The sequence below is a fragment of the Carassius gibelio genome, chromosome A12 (assembly GCF_023724105.1).
Source record: "Carassius gibelio isolate Cgi1373 ecotype wild population from Czech Republic chromosome A12, carGib1.2-hapl.c, whole genome shotgun sequence".
In the NCBI taxonomy this organism is placed as follows: domain Eukaryota; kingdom Metazoa; phylum Chordata; class Actinopteri; order Cypriniformes; family Cyprinidae; genus Carassius; species Carassius gibelio.
Genome location: NC_068382.1, coordinates 12432540 through 12449804, shown reverse-complemented (window position 1 = coordinate 12449804; position 17265 = coordinate 12432540). Strand labels below are relative to the sequence as shown.

The window sequence follows — 17265 nt, the reverse complement described above, 5'->3', positions numbered from 1 at the left end:
AGTTTCACTTTTAACTCAATAATAACAACAATAATTACTCTCTGTTGGTTCATGTTCATTAATGCATAAACAAACGAGACTTTAAAATGGGTTGCCTAGAAATCAATTGCATTAAAAAAAATGTAATCAAATAAAATAATGCTTAAATAATGCAAGTCATCTGGCATCGTTACTTAGGCTACATATAAAGATGCATGTGCCGTGGATAAATAAAATGGAATAGCCGGACAATAAGGAATCGATTTTAATCAAATATTTAATAACTCCGTCTCAAACACTCAAGAGGTGGCTGTGCGCTTTGGCTTAGAGTGCATTAAAGACTGTCGTTCAGAGAAAATGTATTTGAAATTAGCTTGACTTGCAATGACGTGCATGTGACAAGTCTGTCAACTCTCAGAAACACACTTTAGCAAACTTAACGTTGATATTATGGATGTGAGGCCATTTGTGCATTTTGAGAGAGTGGCAGAAGACATCTCAATCCACGGTTCATACAAGATACTCAAGGTGTCTGAAGTACTTGGATTTGACTTTTTGATATTTAAGTCTTGGAAAATTATGCTAAATTAACAATTCAGGATGTCTGAAATAGTGTGTCTTTTAGCAGCACACGAGATCTTGCAGTATTACTCCTTGATGTGAAAAGCAGTCTCGCAATATTAGTATAAGTTTGTGTTTGTGGTAAAACTGTTGAATTAAGGAAAGCAATAATTTTGCCATAATATCCTTTAAAATAATAAAGTTCCCACAGTCATTGCATACTTTTTTGCTGCACTTTATTTGTGCCATTTTGTTTTATTAGTTTATTAGAATTTGAAAGATAATAACAATATTGTTTGATAAGTGAGACCTCGGATTTTAGTCCTTGAAAACGCAAAAAGTAGTGCTTGAAAAGTCCTTGAAATTCCTGGAATTTCATTTAGCATTTTCTGTACAAACCCTGTCAATCCCTGTCACTCACACAGATTGTGTAATTCCATCTCACAGAAAGTTTTAAAATGACTGATCTGCTCTGATAATCGTAACAACATGCTAAAAACATTAGCTAAATGAAAAGAATTCACTATTTTTTGTTTACAATAGTGCTCCCATCATAATGTTATGTATATGACACAGTCCTAGTCATTAAAGCTGCAGTAGTTAACTTTTGTAAAAATATATTTTTTACATATTTGTTAAACCTGTCATTATGTCCTGACAGTAGAATATGAGACAGATAATCTGTGAAAAAATCAAGCTCCCTATTGCCATTTGCAGGAATCCATCGCTCTCGGTAAAAATTAACCAATCAGAGCTGCGGTCCGTAACTTTGTTTGTGTTCAAAATGTAGAAAAATTTATATAATAAGCGAGTACACCATGAATCCATTTTCCAAACCGTGTTTTTAGCTTGTCCTGAATCACTAGGGTGCACCTATAATAAGTGTTTATATTCGGACTATTTTAGATTGCTTCGGGGTACCGCGGCGGAGTAACCCAGTACCTTTGTGATTCTTCATAGACATAAACAGAGAGAAGTAGTTCCGGCTACGATGTTCTTCCGCAAGACGCAAGCAGTTCTGTTTATTAACCGCTAGAGCGTCAAAAGTTCCCTACTGCAGCTTTAATGAGCTGCACGCACTGAAGATCACCAGTACAATAAAGCATATATATATATTAAAAAAAGATTTAAACTTAAGATATAACTCCGTGGACGCATTCTTTCCATAACAATGTGCTGAAACATGGCCTATTCTTTTACAGTCGTGCTCTTATTATAATTTTATGTACCGGTAGCCTATTTGCCAGTTTTGTTCTGCACATGTTGCTGATATTGGATATTTCATTGATGATTTTCACTTTTAGATTAACGTTGCCATCATCTAACACTCATATTAAGTTTAAATCCTAATTCTCTTTAAAAATCAAAATGTTAATACCTAAATTGAAGATGCTAGAAGTTAACCGACAGATCAGAAAAGCATAGTTTATACTTGACACATCTGATGTGAGAAACAGCTGGCTTCTGAGACTGTCTAAAAAGTACAGAGAGGTACTAAGTTGTTTGTCCTTCAACAAAATTGCAGGCAATATCTGATTTAGATGTCCCTCTTGGCTTAACGTTCACCATTGGTCAGATTTCTTTGCCCATTTTTGGTGAATTTATTGTGAGATTTAAAATTTGCCCATGTTCTGGAATGGTATTTGTTTGGCCGGTTGTAATCACAGCCTAAAGCATAAATTCAGCTATTTAATTTTGGCTCCTGAGTTAGCTGCCTAGTACAATTCACATTACATCCTGATTAGTTTTGCCTCTGTTTCCAGGTGAATAGAGCACATTTTAATTCTGTACACACACTGAAAAAGAGAAGAGAATCCTGACATTTCTTTGCCTCTTAGTTTGGGCACAGTCTTTTGATTGACATGTGAAAGGTCACAGGACAGAGCTGTCTGCATCCGGCGGCTCGCAGCTCTGTGAAGACTGCTCCTCTAGGTCTCTAGCTATGCTGAGGTCAAACCGTCACAGCTAGTGGAAATGTAAACCACTTTGGCAGAGCATGGCCCGTGTCAGTTACTCACTCTCTGGCTGTCTGTCAAACAAGATGTTTGCCTTGTTGATGAAGAGGAGGATTGTTTTAATTGAGTCTCAGCTCCCCAAAATAAAACACCCATGATCCACTCATCCATTCAGAGAAAGTTCATCGTTCTTCGAAACTATAATAAATGATGTAAATTTGAACTTCCAATGGCTGGGAGGGGTTAACCATGAGCGGTCTGGTCTTTCTGCTCCCTCCTCTCTCTGTCTGCTGGTGGAGCAGAGATGTTGTCTCCTCTGTGGGAGTCCCAGTTTCACTGGAGCTGCTAACAGTGAATGGAGAGCCCTGAAGAACAAGGTCCTTGTGCTTTTTTAACAAACCTCTGGTGCTGTCAGGAGCCCACATTGAGTTACTCTGCGCTTACGGCTGGACGGCCAGACAGCATGGCCTGCTTAGGACTGGAGACTCACAACATATGCAGGGGAAACTTCATACCAGGTTCTGCAGCTGGCTGCTCGACTCTGAGAGGTGGATATGATTCTGAGAGGATATAGGTCCAGCCTGCTTTTAATGGCTACCTGAAGCTTTGTTTACCAAGCATAGGTTTAATGGAAATTTGCATGACAGCAAAGAAAGCTACTATCGTTTGGCTTTTCGTGAGAGAGTTATGTGCATTATTCTGTGGATAATCAAGGTAATCTGCTGCAAATGGTTGAGATTGTCCATCAGATGCACAACAGGAAGGTCAGTGATTGTTCCAAATAATGGCATCTCTCCATCTGAGCAACAGACACGGGAAAGATTGGCACGATATCGATGTATAAAGATACTTATTTTCAAAACCGTCTAGTTAGTTTATAGGTCTTAATGAGGTATAATTTGGCTGGTTTCATAGCTGAGTCTGATTGGATGCATTTCTTATGGGTTGTTTTACATAAAATGTGTCGCTGAGTTGCTGAATGGAACAGAATTAAAACTAATGGTGCCATGCTCAAAACAACATTAGATGTGATGCTGCAGCTACTAAGATGCTGGCTAAATGGCATTAGGAGGAAGATTTCAGCTTTTATTTAGCCTATTATTTACTTTAAATAATAATTTAAAGTAATTGCAAATTTGAAATAACCGTTTCTGTTTTTAAACACTTTATATTTATTATTATCTTCTTTATGGTACATTCATTCTCTTCTCAGAGCTGAAGTATGTCCTTTTTACAGTGTGAAATACTTTCCCAGTCTTTCAAAAGTATTTATAATTATTATTCATTGTTCCTACAGTTCTCTTCAGATACACAAATGGAGCAGAAATTGCACACTTAAGCTACACCGTACACCGATTCATAGTGAAAACAATAAAATACCAACCATGCGTCCTCAGCACCTTCCAGAGTTTCGTTTACTCGACCTCAGCTGACCTTGTTAACAGTAAACTGACTCATACTGGCAAAAAAAAAAAGTTTTTCTGTGAGATTAAGCCTTTCTGTTCCGGTATTTAAGCGTGTAGAACATAATTTTATGTTTATGCATTTGACACAGGCAGACTTACAGTAAGTATTTTATCAATATGCTTATAATGTGTGTGAATAATGTTAATAGTGCCAAGTTGAGCTTTAAGATCAAGTTCTTTAAAAAGATTTCAAATCACCTCCTGCAGATATTGGCATGTGTTGAACTTGCTATAATGCGTTTATACATTCTCAGCTAATAGAGCTCATGATTGTTGATAAATGTCAGACATTATCATGTTGTCTTTCTGACCAATTTGAGCTGTTTTTATAATCAGCCAAGTAAATCCAGGAACCTCAGCCAAGACGGCAAAGAAAAATGTCTTGAATTTTCCCAGGAAGTCTTCCAAACAGCAAGAGGGTTCAAAAGGGTCGCTCAAGAGCCAGTTGTTTAGGTTGCAGGAAGAACGTCTAGTTTTTGTTTTATAATGGTGGCTCTTATGTGAAGCTTGAGAGGAATTGTGTATGATTCCCTTTGTTGTGTATGTGTAGGTGTGTTCAATAAAAAACTCTGTTCTGTGTGTAATGTTGACAAGCCTGATCTAGAGGTTTGGTCAAGAACATAACGCTGCTTCTGCTTGTCTTCACCAGTTCTCCAGCTGAGGCTACAGCAGAGACGCACTCGCGAGCAGCTCGTTGATCAGGGCATCATGCCACGTGAGTACAGCCTCCATCATCTAATACTGCTGTGTGCACCAGCAAAGGAGGAAGAGGATGATTCATATTTACCCTTGTATGAAAACTGCTCATTTTAACTAAACATGTTTTTAGTCTTAGTCCTGAAATTCCGTTTTGCATCCAATGTTTCTTTTTTTTACCGACTGAATAGGAAGGGTTAAAAATTAAGAGAGACTCAAAATACAGGATCCAAAATCTTTTTTTTTTCATTACTATCCAATATGCACAATAAGACCAGGAATATGCAATAAATGTTATGTTGACTTTGCATGACTTTATACGAATATCGAACTCATACGTAATGAATATTAATTCCTCTGTGTAAATGTGAAAAGTTATTTCACATTGTTTAAAATGATCTTGCTCCCAATCAACATGTGCTACATTTCAAAAGTTAGCATTTTATTAAGATTTTTTTTAGTTTAGCAGCAAGTACATTTATAATGTTAAAAGCAAATTCTGTCAAATTAAAGCTGCTCTTTTGAACATTCATCAGATCCACACACAAAGTTTCCACACATACACAAAAATGATTTCCACAGGAATAAATTATAATTTAAAATGTATTAAAAATAGAACTTTTAAAATAAAACAATTATTTAAAATGTTTTTAAATAGTTCAAACTATTATTGTTTTTGCTGTATGTTTTTAATAGAATAAATGCTACTTGGCAAACATAAGAAACTTTCTCTAGTGTAACATCCTCTGTGTTAATTTTCGATGTCCATAACCAAAAGGAACCCTCACTTAAGGCTGCCTTGTAAATACCTTTCTGTTTTACTGTGCATTTAAGAAATGAAATCAGTTGGTGCTGTGGTTTCTGTACCACATCTGCTTTTGAATCCGTTGTTTATTCTCACAATAACAACCAGGCATAAGGTGACCAATGACTTTCCAAAACGCTCACCTCTCTCCTCACCACTGCTCATCCTGTTATTGCTCATAACCACTTTTCCGTTCAACCAAGTCACAGAGAAGTGTGTGAGATCTGTCACACTTACATAAACATACATAGTTTTTTTCCCCTCTGGCCTTCTCTAATCTGATTGATGAGATTACACTGCGCGCTGTCTCATAGCTCAGTGTAATATCAGGCATAGATTCTGCTGGAATTAAGAGGTAGCTGTCTGGTTTTGAAGGGCACCATGTAGTCTGTGTGCTGATCTCTGTGTGGGCCCACCATCACCTCTCTGAGTAATATGTGAGACCAGGCGCTACAGCTTTTAGAAAGACTGCAGGAGATGAAAGAGCTGTGTGTGTTTGAAGTGTGGGTGATGACTTTTTGTCCTCATGAGACTGATGCTCTGCTTTTTTTGTGTGTGTGACTATAGCCCTGAAGAGCCCTGCAGCATTCCATGAACAAATCCGCAGCCTTGAGAGAGCCAGGGTAAGAGCCCCAGACCTACTACACTTGCCCCAGCCATCTGGGCTCTATGATCCTCCCTGAAATCTCTTCAGGGTTCTCCAGCTCTCTGTAATGGGACACATGTGAACCTCTCAGTTGATTCAATAGCTTAAGCCTTCTGTTTATGTGTTTGCTATTTGCAAAGCACAGGGGAGATCATTATAATGTTTACTTTCTGGTCCCTGAATTACAGAGGGATTCCGTTTTCTAAAACTCTGCATCCTTTTTCTCTTTGTAGACTGAAAATTTCCTAAAGCACAAAATACGCAGCCGTCCAGAAAGGGCCGAGCTGGTCCGCATGCACATCTTACAAGGTAATTCTCCATTCACAATAGATGTAATGGCAGCTAATCTGCCTGCTGGGAAAAGTTTTGCTGAATCTGCTGTTTCTAAACAAAGCTGTAGCTGTAGCTCTCAAATCTTTTAGTAGAGCTGGCCATCAATACAGATTTTCTGATTCGATTTCAAATACAGAACCATTGATTCAGTTTGATTTTGAGTTAATTCTGAATCATTTGGGAGTGATTTATGATCCATTGTACTTATATGTAAATAAACATTCTCTCTGCTACTGCTAATGCTGTTATATATATATATATTATTACACCACAGGGCCGTTGAATGCTTGAATCTAATTGGCTGACGAACGTTCTGAGGTGTGCAATTATTTTCATGGAAACGCACGGCGAATGTAGTTCCAGGCAGCTCTCTTGACCGCATTACAGTTCCATATCACTTCGCATAGTTAACAGTAATAACGGTCACGCAGTTTGCACAAAAAGGTGTTGTCAGCACTGCCCTGACAATTTTATCAGTTAGCCTACATATTGCACCAACTTATAGGCTACACATCACATTTCTCACTAGCGAGGTAATAACAGCGCTGTTTAGAGACGCTGCGGCAGAAGAGTGTTTAGAGACGCACAGAGGTACGTTAGCCTAATTCACACAAGCTCGCTCTGTCTCTTTATTTATTTATCTCTGTGTGTCTCTGTCGCTCTCACTTTCTTTCTAATAACTTCATTAATAACTGCATTAGAATGCTATCAATGGCCAAAGCCTCTGTTACCAGCTTTAAAACAATGTTTTGGTACTAGCAAAAGAAGTGAGATGCGGAAGAAATAGTCCTACTCACAGTAGCAATTTAAGTACAAAAACAGGACAAATCCCTTTAAATAAATCATCGGATCAATGTCTTGAGTAGTTACCACACCTCAAGAGTTTTACTGTTAAAGGCCTAGCCTGTTTGGACAAAACAGCTTGATTCATATGAATTTTTAGGAACTTTTTTTGATGTGTTACATTTTTGGTGGAATGGACTTTAAGTGGATGGACAGAAATCTCTCGGGTTTTAATTATGTTTTACAAAAGTCTCATGTATGAGTAATTGATGACAATTCACATTCTGGTTGAACTAATAATTTAATAGACATTTCATGGCATTATATTGCTGTACACAGTCTTTTTATGACATAACTTATATTCAGAAATGTGTTATTTTGCCATGATGATGAAAATTCAACAGTAGAGACATGTTCAGTAGCACTGAAAACACTAATAGAGGAGGACTTAACTTGGTACATTATAAAAATATGAATTTTACCAAACTATGCCTTCAAGTTAGTTCAGCATCAGCTAAATCAGTCAGAACAGCTTAATTAAAAGCAAGAAAAAACATGTTCAAAATAGTCATCCAGATGCTGTTCTTTTCCTTTATTTACCTCTGTGATTGAGTTGACCACTGTGTGATTGCTTTGGTGGTTGAGGAGGGGTGTGGGTTGAAATGATTGCTTTTCTGATTGTCATGGGTTATGGGATATGGGTTGGCAGAGACGGTGGCGGAGCCTTCTCTGCAGGCCACTCAGCTGAAATTGAAGAGAGCTCGATTGGCTGATGACCTGAATGAGAAGATCGCTCAACGCCCCGGCCCCATGGAGCTGGTGGAGAAGAATATCCTGCCTGTGGACTCCAGCGTAAAGGAGGCAATTATTGGTGAAAATGCAAACTATTATTATTGTCTTCAATAAACATGCATGTGGAACATACAGTATATTGAGTTGAAGTTTGATATATTGTCCTTTATGTTAACTGGGTAGATGGTCAGATGCAGTACCCTAAAACTCTAGAGGAACTGGCTGATGAGGACAGTGGAGATGCTTTTTCACCTGAGCAGCCAGCCAGTCAGGAGTCCCAGGGTTCTGTAGCCTCACCGGGAGATGTCCGGACTATTGAAGAGTCCTCACCATTGTCTAATAACTTGTTACAGGTAGTCCTGCCACCTCCTTTTCACTTCAGGGACGAAACACTAAGAGCACATGGTGCCAAAAAAACAGAATTTTTTAATTCAGGTTTTTCACAGCACTTCCCTGCAGTGACCACCCCTTCAACAGATTTCCTCAAGCCTTTTTCTGCCAATGAGCAATCAGTTATCCCTCCAGCGCCCATGCCACAGCTAGTCACCGTGGCCCCTGTGAAGTCTGGACCCACCCTTGTAAAGGTCAGTAAAGAACTGAAGAAACAACAAAAAAATTATTAAATCATCTTTTTTTGATTTTGATGTAATGCATAATGGGTAATCTCTGTTCAATTTACAGCAAAGTCAGCCCAAGTTACCTGGGGACAAGAGTCGCAGCAAGAAGAGTAAGGAGGCCAAGCCACGTGTGAAAAAGTTAAAATATCATCAGTACATTCCCCCAGACCAGAAACAAGAACTCAACCAAGCCCCGATGGACTCCTCATATGCTCGTTTACTACAACAGCAGCAGCTATTTTTGCAGCTACAGATCCTGAGCCAACAGCAACAGCAACACTATAACTACCAGACTATCCTTCCTGCGCCTCTCAAGTAAGCTAGGAGATACAGATATGTGTGTTTGTTATTTGTGTAACAGGCCCTGTTGTTTTCAGTATGTACTGCTTTACCAATCCTGTCATTGGGTTTGGTGGATGCAAACCATTTGGCCCTGGTCTTGGCTAATTTGGTAAAGGTCATCTTTTGCTTTTGAAGCTAGCCGTATTTTGTCAACCATTAGTATAATGACTGCATATGAATGGATTTTTGGTGGAAAATGTTTTAAAACACTATTATTGTTGCGAGTGGCCATCAGGACCATTACCTATTTTCCAATAGCAAATCCTGTTTAGTGATTTTCATTAATGGCAGGAAGTCGATGAGGTTATTACTCTGCTTCCTTTTCTGTCTCATGTGGAAGATTTATTTTGAGTCATTTGTTTTGGGGTTTTTTTTTGCCTCAGCATTGTTTAATGGTGTTTATTTATTGAGAACAAGGGTGAGCAGAACCAATTTTTCCTTCTGTGATGTTAAGTATTGTTTCTCCCCTTTATTCCCATTTGCTTCCCTACTCACCAGGCCTGTGTTGGAAGGCCAAAACAGCAGTGCTACATTGGCTATCAACAGCGCAAGCAGCCTTCCTGCCTCAATTGTAGTGTCTCTGCCCACAGCAACACCTGTGCGGCCCAACAGCACCCTTTCCAACCGCAAGGCAGGGACACTACCTGCCAATCTGGAGGAGATGAAGGTACTGCTAGATTCTTATTTTCCACAAAAGAAAAGAAAAGAAAGAAGTCTCTTATTTTCATCAACTCTGCATTTATTTAAAAATACAATAAAACAATAATATTTATAATTACGCAATAAATAGCATTTTACATCCTGTGATGGCAAAGCTGAATTTTCGGCAGTTATTAATCCAGTCTTCAGTATCACAGGATCCCTCAGAAAACATATTGTAAAATAATATGACTTGATGCTCACTAAACATTTCTTATTGTTTTCAGTGTTGGAAACAGAAAACATCTTTAATTTTGTGCAAATCACGATACATTGATTTCAGGACTTTAATAAATAGAACGTTCAACACAATATAAGCATATATTTAAAATTGGAAATCTTTGACATTATATATATCTTTGTCACTTTCGATCAATCTAATACATACTGGGTTGCATAAACTGTTTAGACTAGTCTTAAAAAGTTAGTCATCTAATTTATTTTCTTCTGTACTGGTCATAACTTTTTAAAGTCTTTATATGACTTTTCCATTATGGAAAATTTAGTTCAGAATGTTTGTCTCCAGTAAATGTGCATCTTATTCATTAAGTGTCATAGAATCTAGATAATTATTAGCAGTTTATATGGTGGTATATTTAACTAATAGTGACTTTATTTTGGCAGGTGGCAGAGCTGAAAATGGAGTTAAAATTACGTGGTCTTCCAGTGTCAGGAACAAAAATAGATCTTATTGAACGGCTTAAGCCTTTCCAAGAAAACAGTGTCACTACTACACCCAAAAACTGCGCAGGACCAAGCATACAGCCCTGTAGCACACCTATGGAGGTGTCCAGCACCACAACAACTCTATCGCCCATCCAACAGCGCTCTGAAAATCTGAGCTCCACCCCACCTGTGTCTCCTTGCTCCTCAGAGCTTCACAGCAAAGGTGACGCATCCACAGAGGAACAGGCAGAGGGCCAACACCGCAGTTTAGTAAAGGCAGCTCCTGTTCCCGAGGAGCAGGACCGAAGACTACATGAAAAGGAGCGACAGATCAGGGAACTTCTGCGTAAACTGGAGCAGGAGCAGAAGCTGGTGGAGGAACTGAAAATGCAGTTAGAGGTAGAGAAAAGGAGCGGACAGGTCGTTCCACCTGCAGAAAATAACAACAATTCCACTCTAGCCACCATGTTGGCCTCTGTCAAAACAGAAAACACTGTCCTTCCTAACTGCACAGTGAGTTCACACACTACGCCAACGCTGGTGAAGCTCGAGGAGGCCCATCCCAACCAGGTGACAGCTACTCCTGTCCATCAGTTCATTATCAGCCACCAAGGAGTTCCACAGGTCATAGGGCAGCCCCAGACTCTTCTAACCACTCCGCATGGGGGCACTCAGATCCTTCTTCCAGTGCCCCTGGCAAATAATGCCACTACTATCCAGCTACCCAACACTAATGTCAAACTACAGGTAACAAAAATCTTGTGTGTGTATGTGTTAGGTACAGTATATACTAGTGTCATTACTTAAATGTAATCTTGATGTCTTTTTGTAGCCAGTTTTGCAGACTGTCTCTCCATCAGGGCAAGGTCTAATTCAGACCCCCCAAATACAGCCCACCAAAGCAGAGAGTCTTACATCACAACAGCTGCTTATAGCTCACAACAACATAGTTCAGGTCAGTCTAACCAAATGGAAATAATTTGCTGCAGACTATATAATTGATCAAATATAATAGCATAAATACTATATTAAAGATTATATGTGTTTTTATATAGTATTTAATTATGTAACTTACTGATAATACTAAGAATTGAAACTTCAGCACGAAATCAGCGTGGGATTTCTGAAGGATCATGTGACACTGAAGCATGGAGTAATGACTGCTGAAAATTTACCTTGGCTATTTTAGGAATAAAATAAATTATAAAAGATATTCAGACAAGAAAGAGTTATGCCATACTCTGCCATACGGAAACACCGCCCCTGCTCAAGACGACTAAATGTCAAACTATTAATTGGCCTGGCTTATTTATCACTTTTATCCACCCTACAGAGGTTTTAGTTGTTTTTTTACAGAGTATTGAATGACACTGGAATCTGAGTAGGAACAGGATCAGTGCCAGCAGGAGCAATCAGAACAAGTGAACATAATCTGTGAGCTCCGGGGTCATCTAGATTTTTCTGTCCAGCAGAGTCATTCATCAGTGAGATGGATGGGAGTTGCTGGTCTCATTTTTTCTAGGCTTTCACTCTACTGTAATTGGCCTGTCCTGGCAGCAAGGGACCATGCTATGGTTTCCCAGCTAGATGTCTATTACTTTGGCATAGTGAACAAGCCTGGCCTGAGTCCTGGATGACTAGAGTAACTAGAGCTCATTGGTTGTGATGAGCTGATAACGTTTTCATTGACAGCCGTGCCTGATGGACCCATGCCAGTGTGACCTGAGGAGGCTTGTTCTCATACCAAGCAGAGAGATCATAACACAATCCAGACTGTTTAGCATATGCTCTCTAGGATGCTAGTGGGTATTTCTGGATGCTCATGATCTATTGGTTTACTCTTTACACAGACCCTGCCTGTGGGCACCACCAAGAGGTCCGGTTTCCAACACGGTACCAATGAGAACCCAGCAGGCCTGGAGATACCTCAGTGCTTCCTCAGCAGCTCCCCAGATAACAGGATCTCACCTCTGACATCCCCCATCCCATCATCCCTTATCAATGGGCCACTAAACAAGGTAGCAAATCCTGCTTTTTTTTTTTTTTTGTTAGATGTTTTTAGTGTTGCTGTTCTGTTTTGAGTTGAGTGTTTACTCAGTTTTTTATCCCCAGACCTCCTTCATCCATCAGTCCCCAGTTTTCAATCAGACGCCCAAGAACAGAGAGCCGCCCGGTTATGAGGAGGCTGTCAAACAGACCCGCAGCCTACAGAATCCTGCCGTCTCAGAGGTGATGTCTCTCTGCTTTCTATATATCCATGCATGCTCGTACACGTTCTGGGTTGAATAGTGGGTGAAGCATACTTCTAATGTTTTTCCAAACCTTTTATTTGTTCTGTGAAACACAAAATGAGATCTAAAGGAAATGTCAGAACCTCTGTTTTTCATTCATGGAATGGGGATGGTGAGCTATACTTCCAATCTCCAAAACAGAAAAAAAAAATGCACCAATTATGTGCAGTAGTCCATGTAACTCATGCACAACAGGTCAGTCCATCTCAAGAGGTTGCTTGACCATTTGTAGCCCTTTCACACAATATGTTTATAATATTACAGCTGAGTGATTAGTTTGCACTGCATCACATAGAATCAGAGTGTATCTGACAGATTTACAAAACGTTAATTCATCTAGTTCTCTGAAAGTAAGTGGCTGGTGAACTAGGAGGAGAATAGAACTTTAATACCCTACACAATGACTGAATGACATTTAATTGAAATATGTTGAAATATGCTATTAAATCATGTTTTAGTTTTTTTTTTTTTTAAGTGCTTGTTTAAATGTCTGTATTTAAACTTGAAATAAACCAGTTATTGAAAACACTGAACAGCTGTGATAATTTGACAAGCTCTAAGCAAGACTCGCTCTGGCTCGGTGCCAGTCAAAGCATGAAAGCATATTTGAATTCAGCAGTTCATCACAGTCCACTGGACGTACTAATCAAAATGTTGTGATTGTACGTGACAAAGGGTTAATTTTTTATTTTTATTTTAATGATTACACTATTGGTATTATTTTTGTTCTCAGACTTTGAACTTTGATCGAAAATTCTACTTTTAGGGTCAATATGCAATCGAAAACCTTTTGTAGGGGGTACCTAGAGAAGTGAGAATTTGCACACAAAAAAAAAAGAACTAAAAAAATAAAAATTATTTTTTTATTTTATTTTATTTTGGTAACAGTATTTTGCAGTACCAATACATAAAGGTAACCTCTCAAAAAATTAGGAAAATAAAACAAAAATTAATTGGAACACTTATGATGGACTGAATGTATTCCAAGTTCTCTGATGCCATATGATGACTGAAGTTATTACAGACTTACATAGTACATAAGTACAAAAACAAAATATATGTATACCAATGCCCCAGTGAAAATAAAAAATTAAGTACTTTCAATATACAATAAATGCACTCTGTCACCTATCACTAAAAAAAATCTGCATTCTGTATCACTATTTTGTGTGAAACTTTGTTTACTCTAAAGAACTCTACCTTTAAGACTCTTTGTTTGCAGTTAACTAGAGGTAGCCCTTGTCCATTGTTTATTGCTGCGATGACTGTAGTTATTTTAGTTAGAATTTAACTGACTGTAATTATTGCTGCTTCTTGATTGCCCTTTCTTCTGTGCTGTCCTTGAACTAGAGGTGGGCAGTATGGCCAAAATCGTAAATCACGATATGAGTCATTTTACATCACGGTAACAATATATATAATTATATACCATATTTTCCAGACTATAAATCTCACCTTTTTTCATAGTTTGGCTGGTCCTGCGACTTATAGTCAGGTGCAACTTATTTATAAAAATTAATTTGACATGAATCGAGAGAAATTAACCAAGAGAAATGAACCAATAGAAAACATTACCGTCTCCAGCCCTCTCGCGGCTGTAGACGGTAATGTTTTCTCTTGGTTCTTGGTGCTAAATAAATGCGACTTATAGTCCAGTGCGACTTATATATGTTTTTTTCCTCATCGTGACGTATTTTTGGACTGATGCGACTTATACTCAGGTGCGACTTATAGTCCGAAAAATATGGTAGTTATTTACACTACACTATAGTTATTTATACTACAGTAGAACAAATAAATGAATGACTGCTGTCACTTTAAGAGCTTCCCGGGTCCAATATACTGTTTAACATTTCATGTAAGCCCAAAATTACTTTGTTTATGAGGATACTTGCAAATTATGTCAAAGGCTTATAAAGGTGCAAAATAAATCCGATCAGTACTCCCATCCTCTATGAGTACCATCTTCATGTGTGTGCATTTCTCCGACAGCGCTCGGAAACAGTCACCAACAGCACGTGCATACAGTATTGCGGAATGAGTTCTATTTTGCTGCTTATTGCTTTTCAACGCCTTAAGATGACCTGTTTTTAAAACACAATGCTTAAGAATGTGCGCTAACTGTACGTTTCCGTTACCTTGAACTGAAAAGTCATTTACATTTTTTGTCATTCTGCAGATTCCCACAGCAACGAGTCAACAGATGGATGATCTCTTTGACATTTTAATAGAAAGTGGAGGTGAGTTTGTCATTTTGTTGCAGACTGCAATAGATCAGGTTCATTTGTCAACTCAAACTATAACTCCAGATACAGATGTCTATTTTAACAATTGTCTGTGTGGAGGCTGAGAATGTCAGACTCATCCTGGCTACATTTACCAGAAGCCCCTTTTCCACCGCTGATTGAAGTAACAGCCTGGTCTCTGCAAAATTCAGTGACAAATACTACCGTTCAAAAGTTTGGTGTCAGTAAGATTTTCTTTTTGAAAGAATGTTATACTGTTATTCATGTTTATTGAATTTGGTGTTCAAGAAACTTGGAATAACAGAATTCGTTTCTTAATAAACGTATTAGAATGATGTCAGACTGAAGACTGGAGTAATGGCTGCATAAAAAAAAAAAAATCCCTTACCCTAAACTTTTTGTGTAGTTTGATTATCTATTAAACTTTTTTTTTTTTTCAACCTTTTAATTTCTTGTGCTACCTCTTTTATTTTGTTTTCTGCAGAGATCACTCCCTTTAGTCAACAGGACCCATCTGTACCTAAGATGATGCCCGTTACGGCCAGCATCACCACCCTGCCTATCAACACCGCCCTGTCCCGACCACCTGCCCAGGTGCAGATGGCACCCCCGCCGGAGCTGATGTTGGAGCCCATGCCCAGCCTGGCCTCCCTGGACTCTGACAACCAGTTGGAGGCTCTGCTGGAGGGCACGCTAGTGGGGGACGCAGAGCCAGAGCAGAAGACTTTGAGCCTGCTGGAGGAGCTGCAAAACCAAATGCTGGAGCACCCAAACTCCCCTATGGACACGTCTGAGTTGGGATTCAGCGACCCACCTGCACCTTCCTCTTCCCTGTCCTTTAGTCTCCAAGACACTGGCCTGGACAACATGGAGTGGCTGGACCTCACAATGCCTGGGCCCATTGGCGGACTCAATCCATTGGGCATCACCTCAGAATTCCTGGACACTCATGACCTGCAGCTGCACTGGGACTGAGAGGAATCGCTTCAAACACGGTTATACTTTCACTCGCACAACAAGTCGTGTGTCTGTGGGGCGTACAGTAGGGGAAGAAGGGATTGTCATTGTGGCGGCGGTTCACGTCTGGCAGCTTTATGTGACTAGACTCCAGCTCAGCTGTACACTTCACTTATGCTGGTTCTAATCACCATCTGTTCTCTTTCACATTATTGCTCCTGTTTGATCAGAAAAGGCACACAAGCCTTGTGGGGAATGCTGGCTAGGTGCTGAATGTGCTCTCTTTGCTGTGCCATTCTGAGAGGGAGTTGCTTTTGGGTAGATGGAATTCTGCTGTATTGCTATTTTGGCTTTTTCATTCATGTGCCATTGATTTCAGATTGGTTGCAGTGAGTCTCTAAATATCCTCACTGCTAATTTTAAGGAAGGGTAAGCTGTCAGTTCCAGACGATGTGGCATCACAGTAGAGTTCACTATGTTTGCCAAATAATGACGCCATTAGTGCTCCGGTACGTAATCATGAGTGTCTGTGTGGAGGATGAGAATGTCAGATTCAACCTGGCAGTTAAGCCACATTTCCCAGAATCCCCTTTTCCACTGCTGACTGCAGCAGTAGCCTGTTTTCTGCGAGATTTGCTGGCAAATATACTACCATTCAAAAGTTTGGGATCAGTAAGATTTTTTAAAACAGAAATTAATTTTTGCTGTTCAGGAAAGTGACATTAAAGACATTTATAATGTTACCAAATATGTATCAGAAAAAATGAACATGAAAAATTTCTCTGGACTGTTGGCTGCTGAAAATTCAGGTTTGTCATCACAGGAGTACATGACATTTTTGATTATATTAAACTAGGAAACAGTTATTTTATATTATAGAAATATTTTACAGTTTTATAGTTTTTACTATACTTTGATCGAATGCATCCTAGTGAGCATTCAAATTCTTTCCAAAAACAAAACCCCCAAAAAATCTTACAGACCCTAAACTTCCAAACGGTAGTATAGTTTGAGATGACTGGCTGCTGACCAGAGGAATGCATTCATGTTTTATAAAGTGGCTTCAATTGCAGATTTTCTGTAAACATGAAAAACTAATTTGGATGAGGTTGCAAAGAGCATTTGGTTTGATTGGGATCTGAGAATTGCAGACTTTATTTTTTAAATCCTGGACACATGGAAATTTTGTTTCAGTTAATCTGCCATCTCAATTTCAGCCCTTTATATATATATATATATATATATATATATATATATATATATATATATATATATATATATATATATATATATAAAGAATAGAAAAAAGAAAAAAGAATTTTGTCTGACTTGTTGGATGTCCGACCCCTCGTCTTTGTGAATTGTTTGTGAATCCGTGTGTCTGTGTGTGATTTTTTTTTTTCATCACTTCAGTGGAACGTTGTGTGTTTG

At 38.8% G+C, this 17265-nt stretch overlaps 1 protein-coding gene across 3 annotated transcripts in view; it reads left to right on the top strand.

Annotated features, from left to right (window-relative positions):
* Window positions 1-17088, top strand: part of LOC128025162 (myocardin-related transcription factor B) — a 29071-nt gene extending 11983 nt beyond the window's left edge. The window contains exons 3-16 of one of the 3 annotated variants that reach the window (XM_052611212.1): window positions 4611-4676; window positions 6030-6085; window positions 6342-6417; window positions 7934-8095; window positions 8200-8369; window positions 8463-8600; window positions 8698-8948; window positions 9474-9642; window positions 10299-11087; window positions 11173-11295; window positions 12191-12358; window positions 12453-12569; window positions 14811-14871; window positions 15362-17088. In XM_052611212.1, the coding sequence (XP_052467172.1) occupies window positions 4611-4676; window positions 6030-6085; window positions 6342-6417; window positions 7934-8095; window positions 8200-8369; window positions 8463-8600; window positions 8698-8948; window positions 9474-9642; window positions 10299-11087; window positions 11173-11295; window positions 12191-12358; window positions 12453-12569; window positions 14811-14871; window positions 15362-15852 (2837 nt within the window). In that variant the 3' untranslated portion in view covers window positions 15853-17088. Of the gene's footprint in view, window positions 1-4610; window positions 4677-6029; window positions 6086-6341; window positions 6418-7933; window positions 8096-8199; window positions 8601-8697; window positions 8949-9473; window positions 9643-10298; window positions 11088-11172; window positions 11296-12190; window positions 12359-12452; window positions 12570-14810; window positions 14872-15361 lie in introns of all 3 variants that reach the window. The other 2 variants (XM_052611211.1, XM_052611213.1) reach the window with 2 other exon arrangements.
* Window positions 17089-17265: the final 177 nt, after the last annotated feature.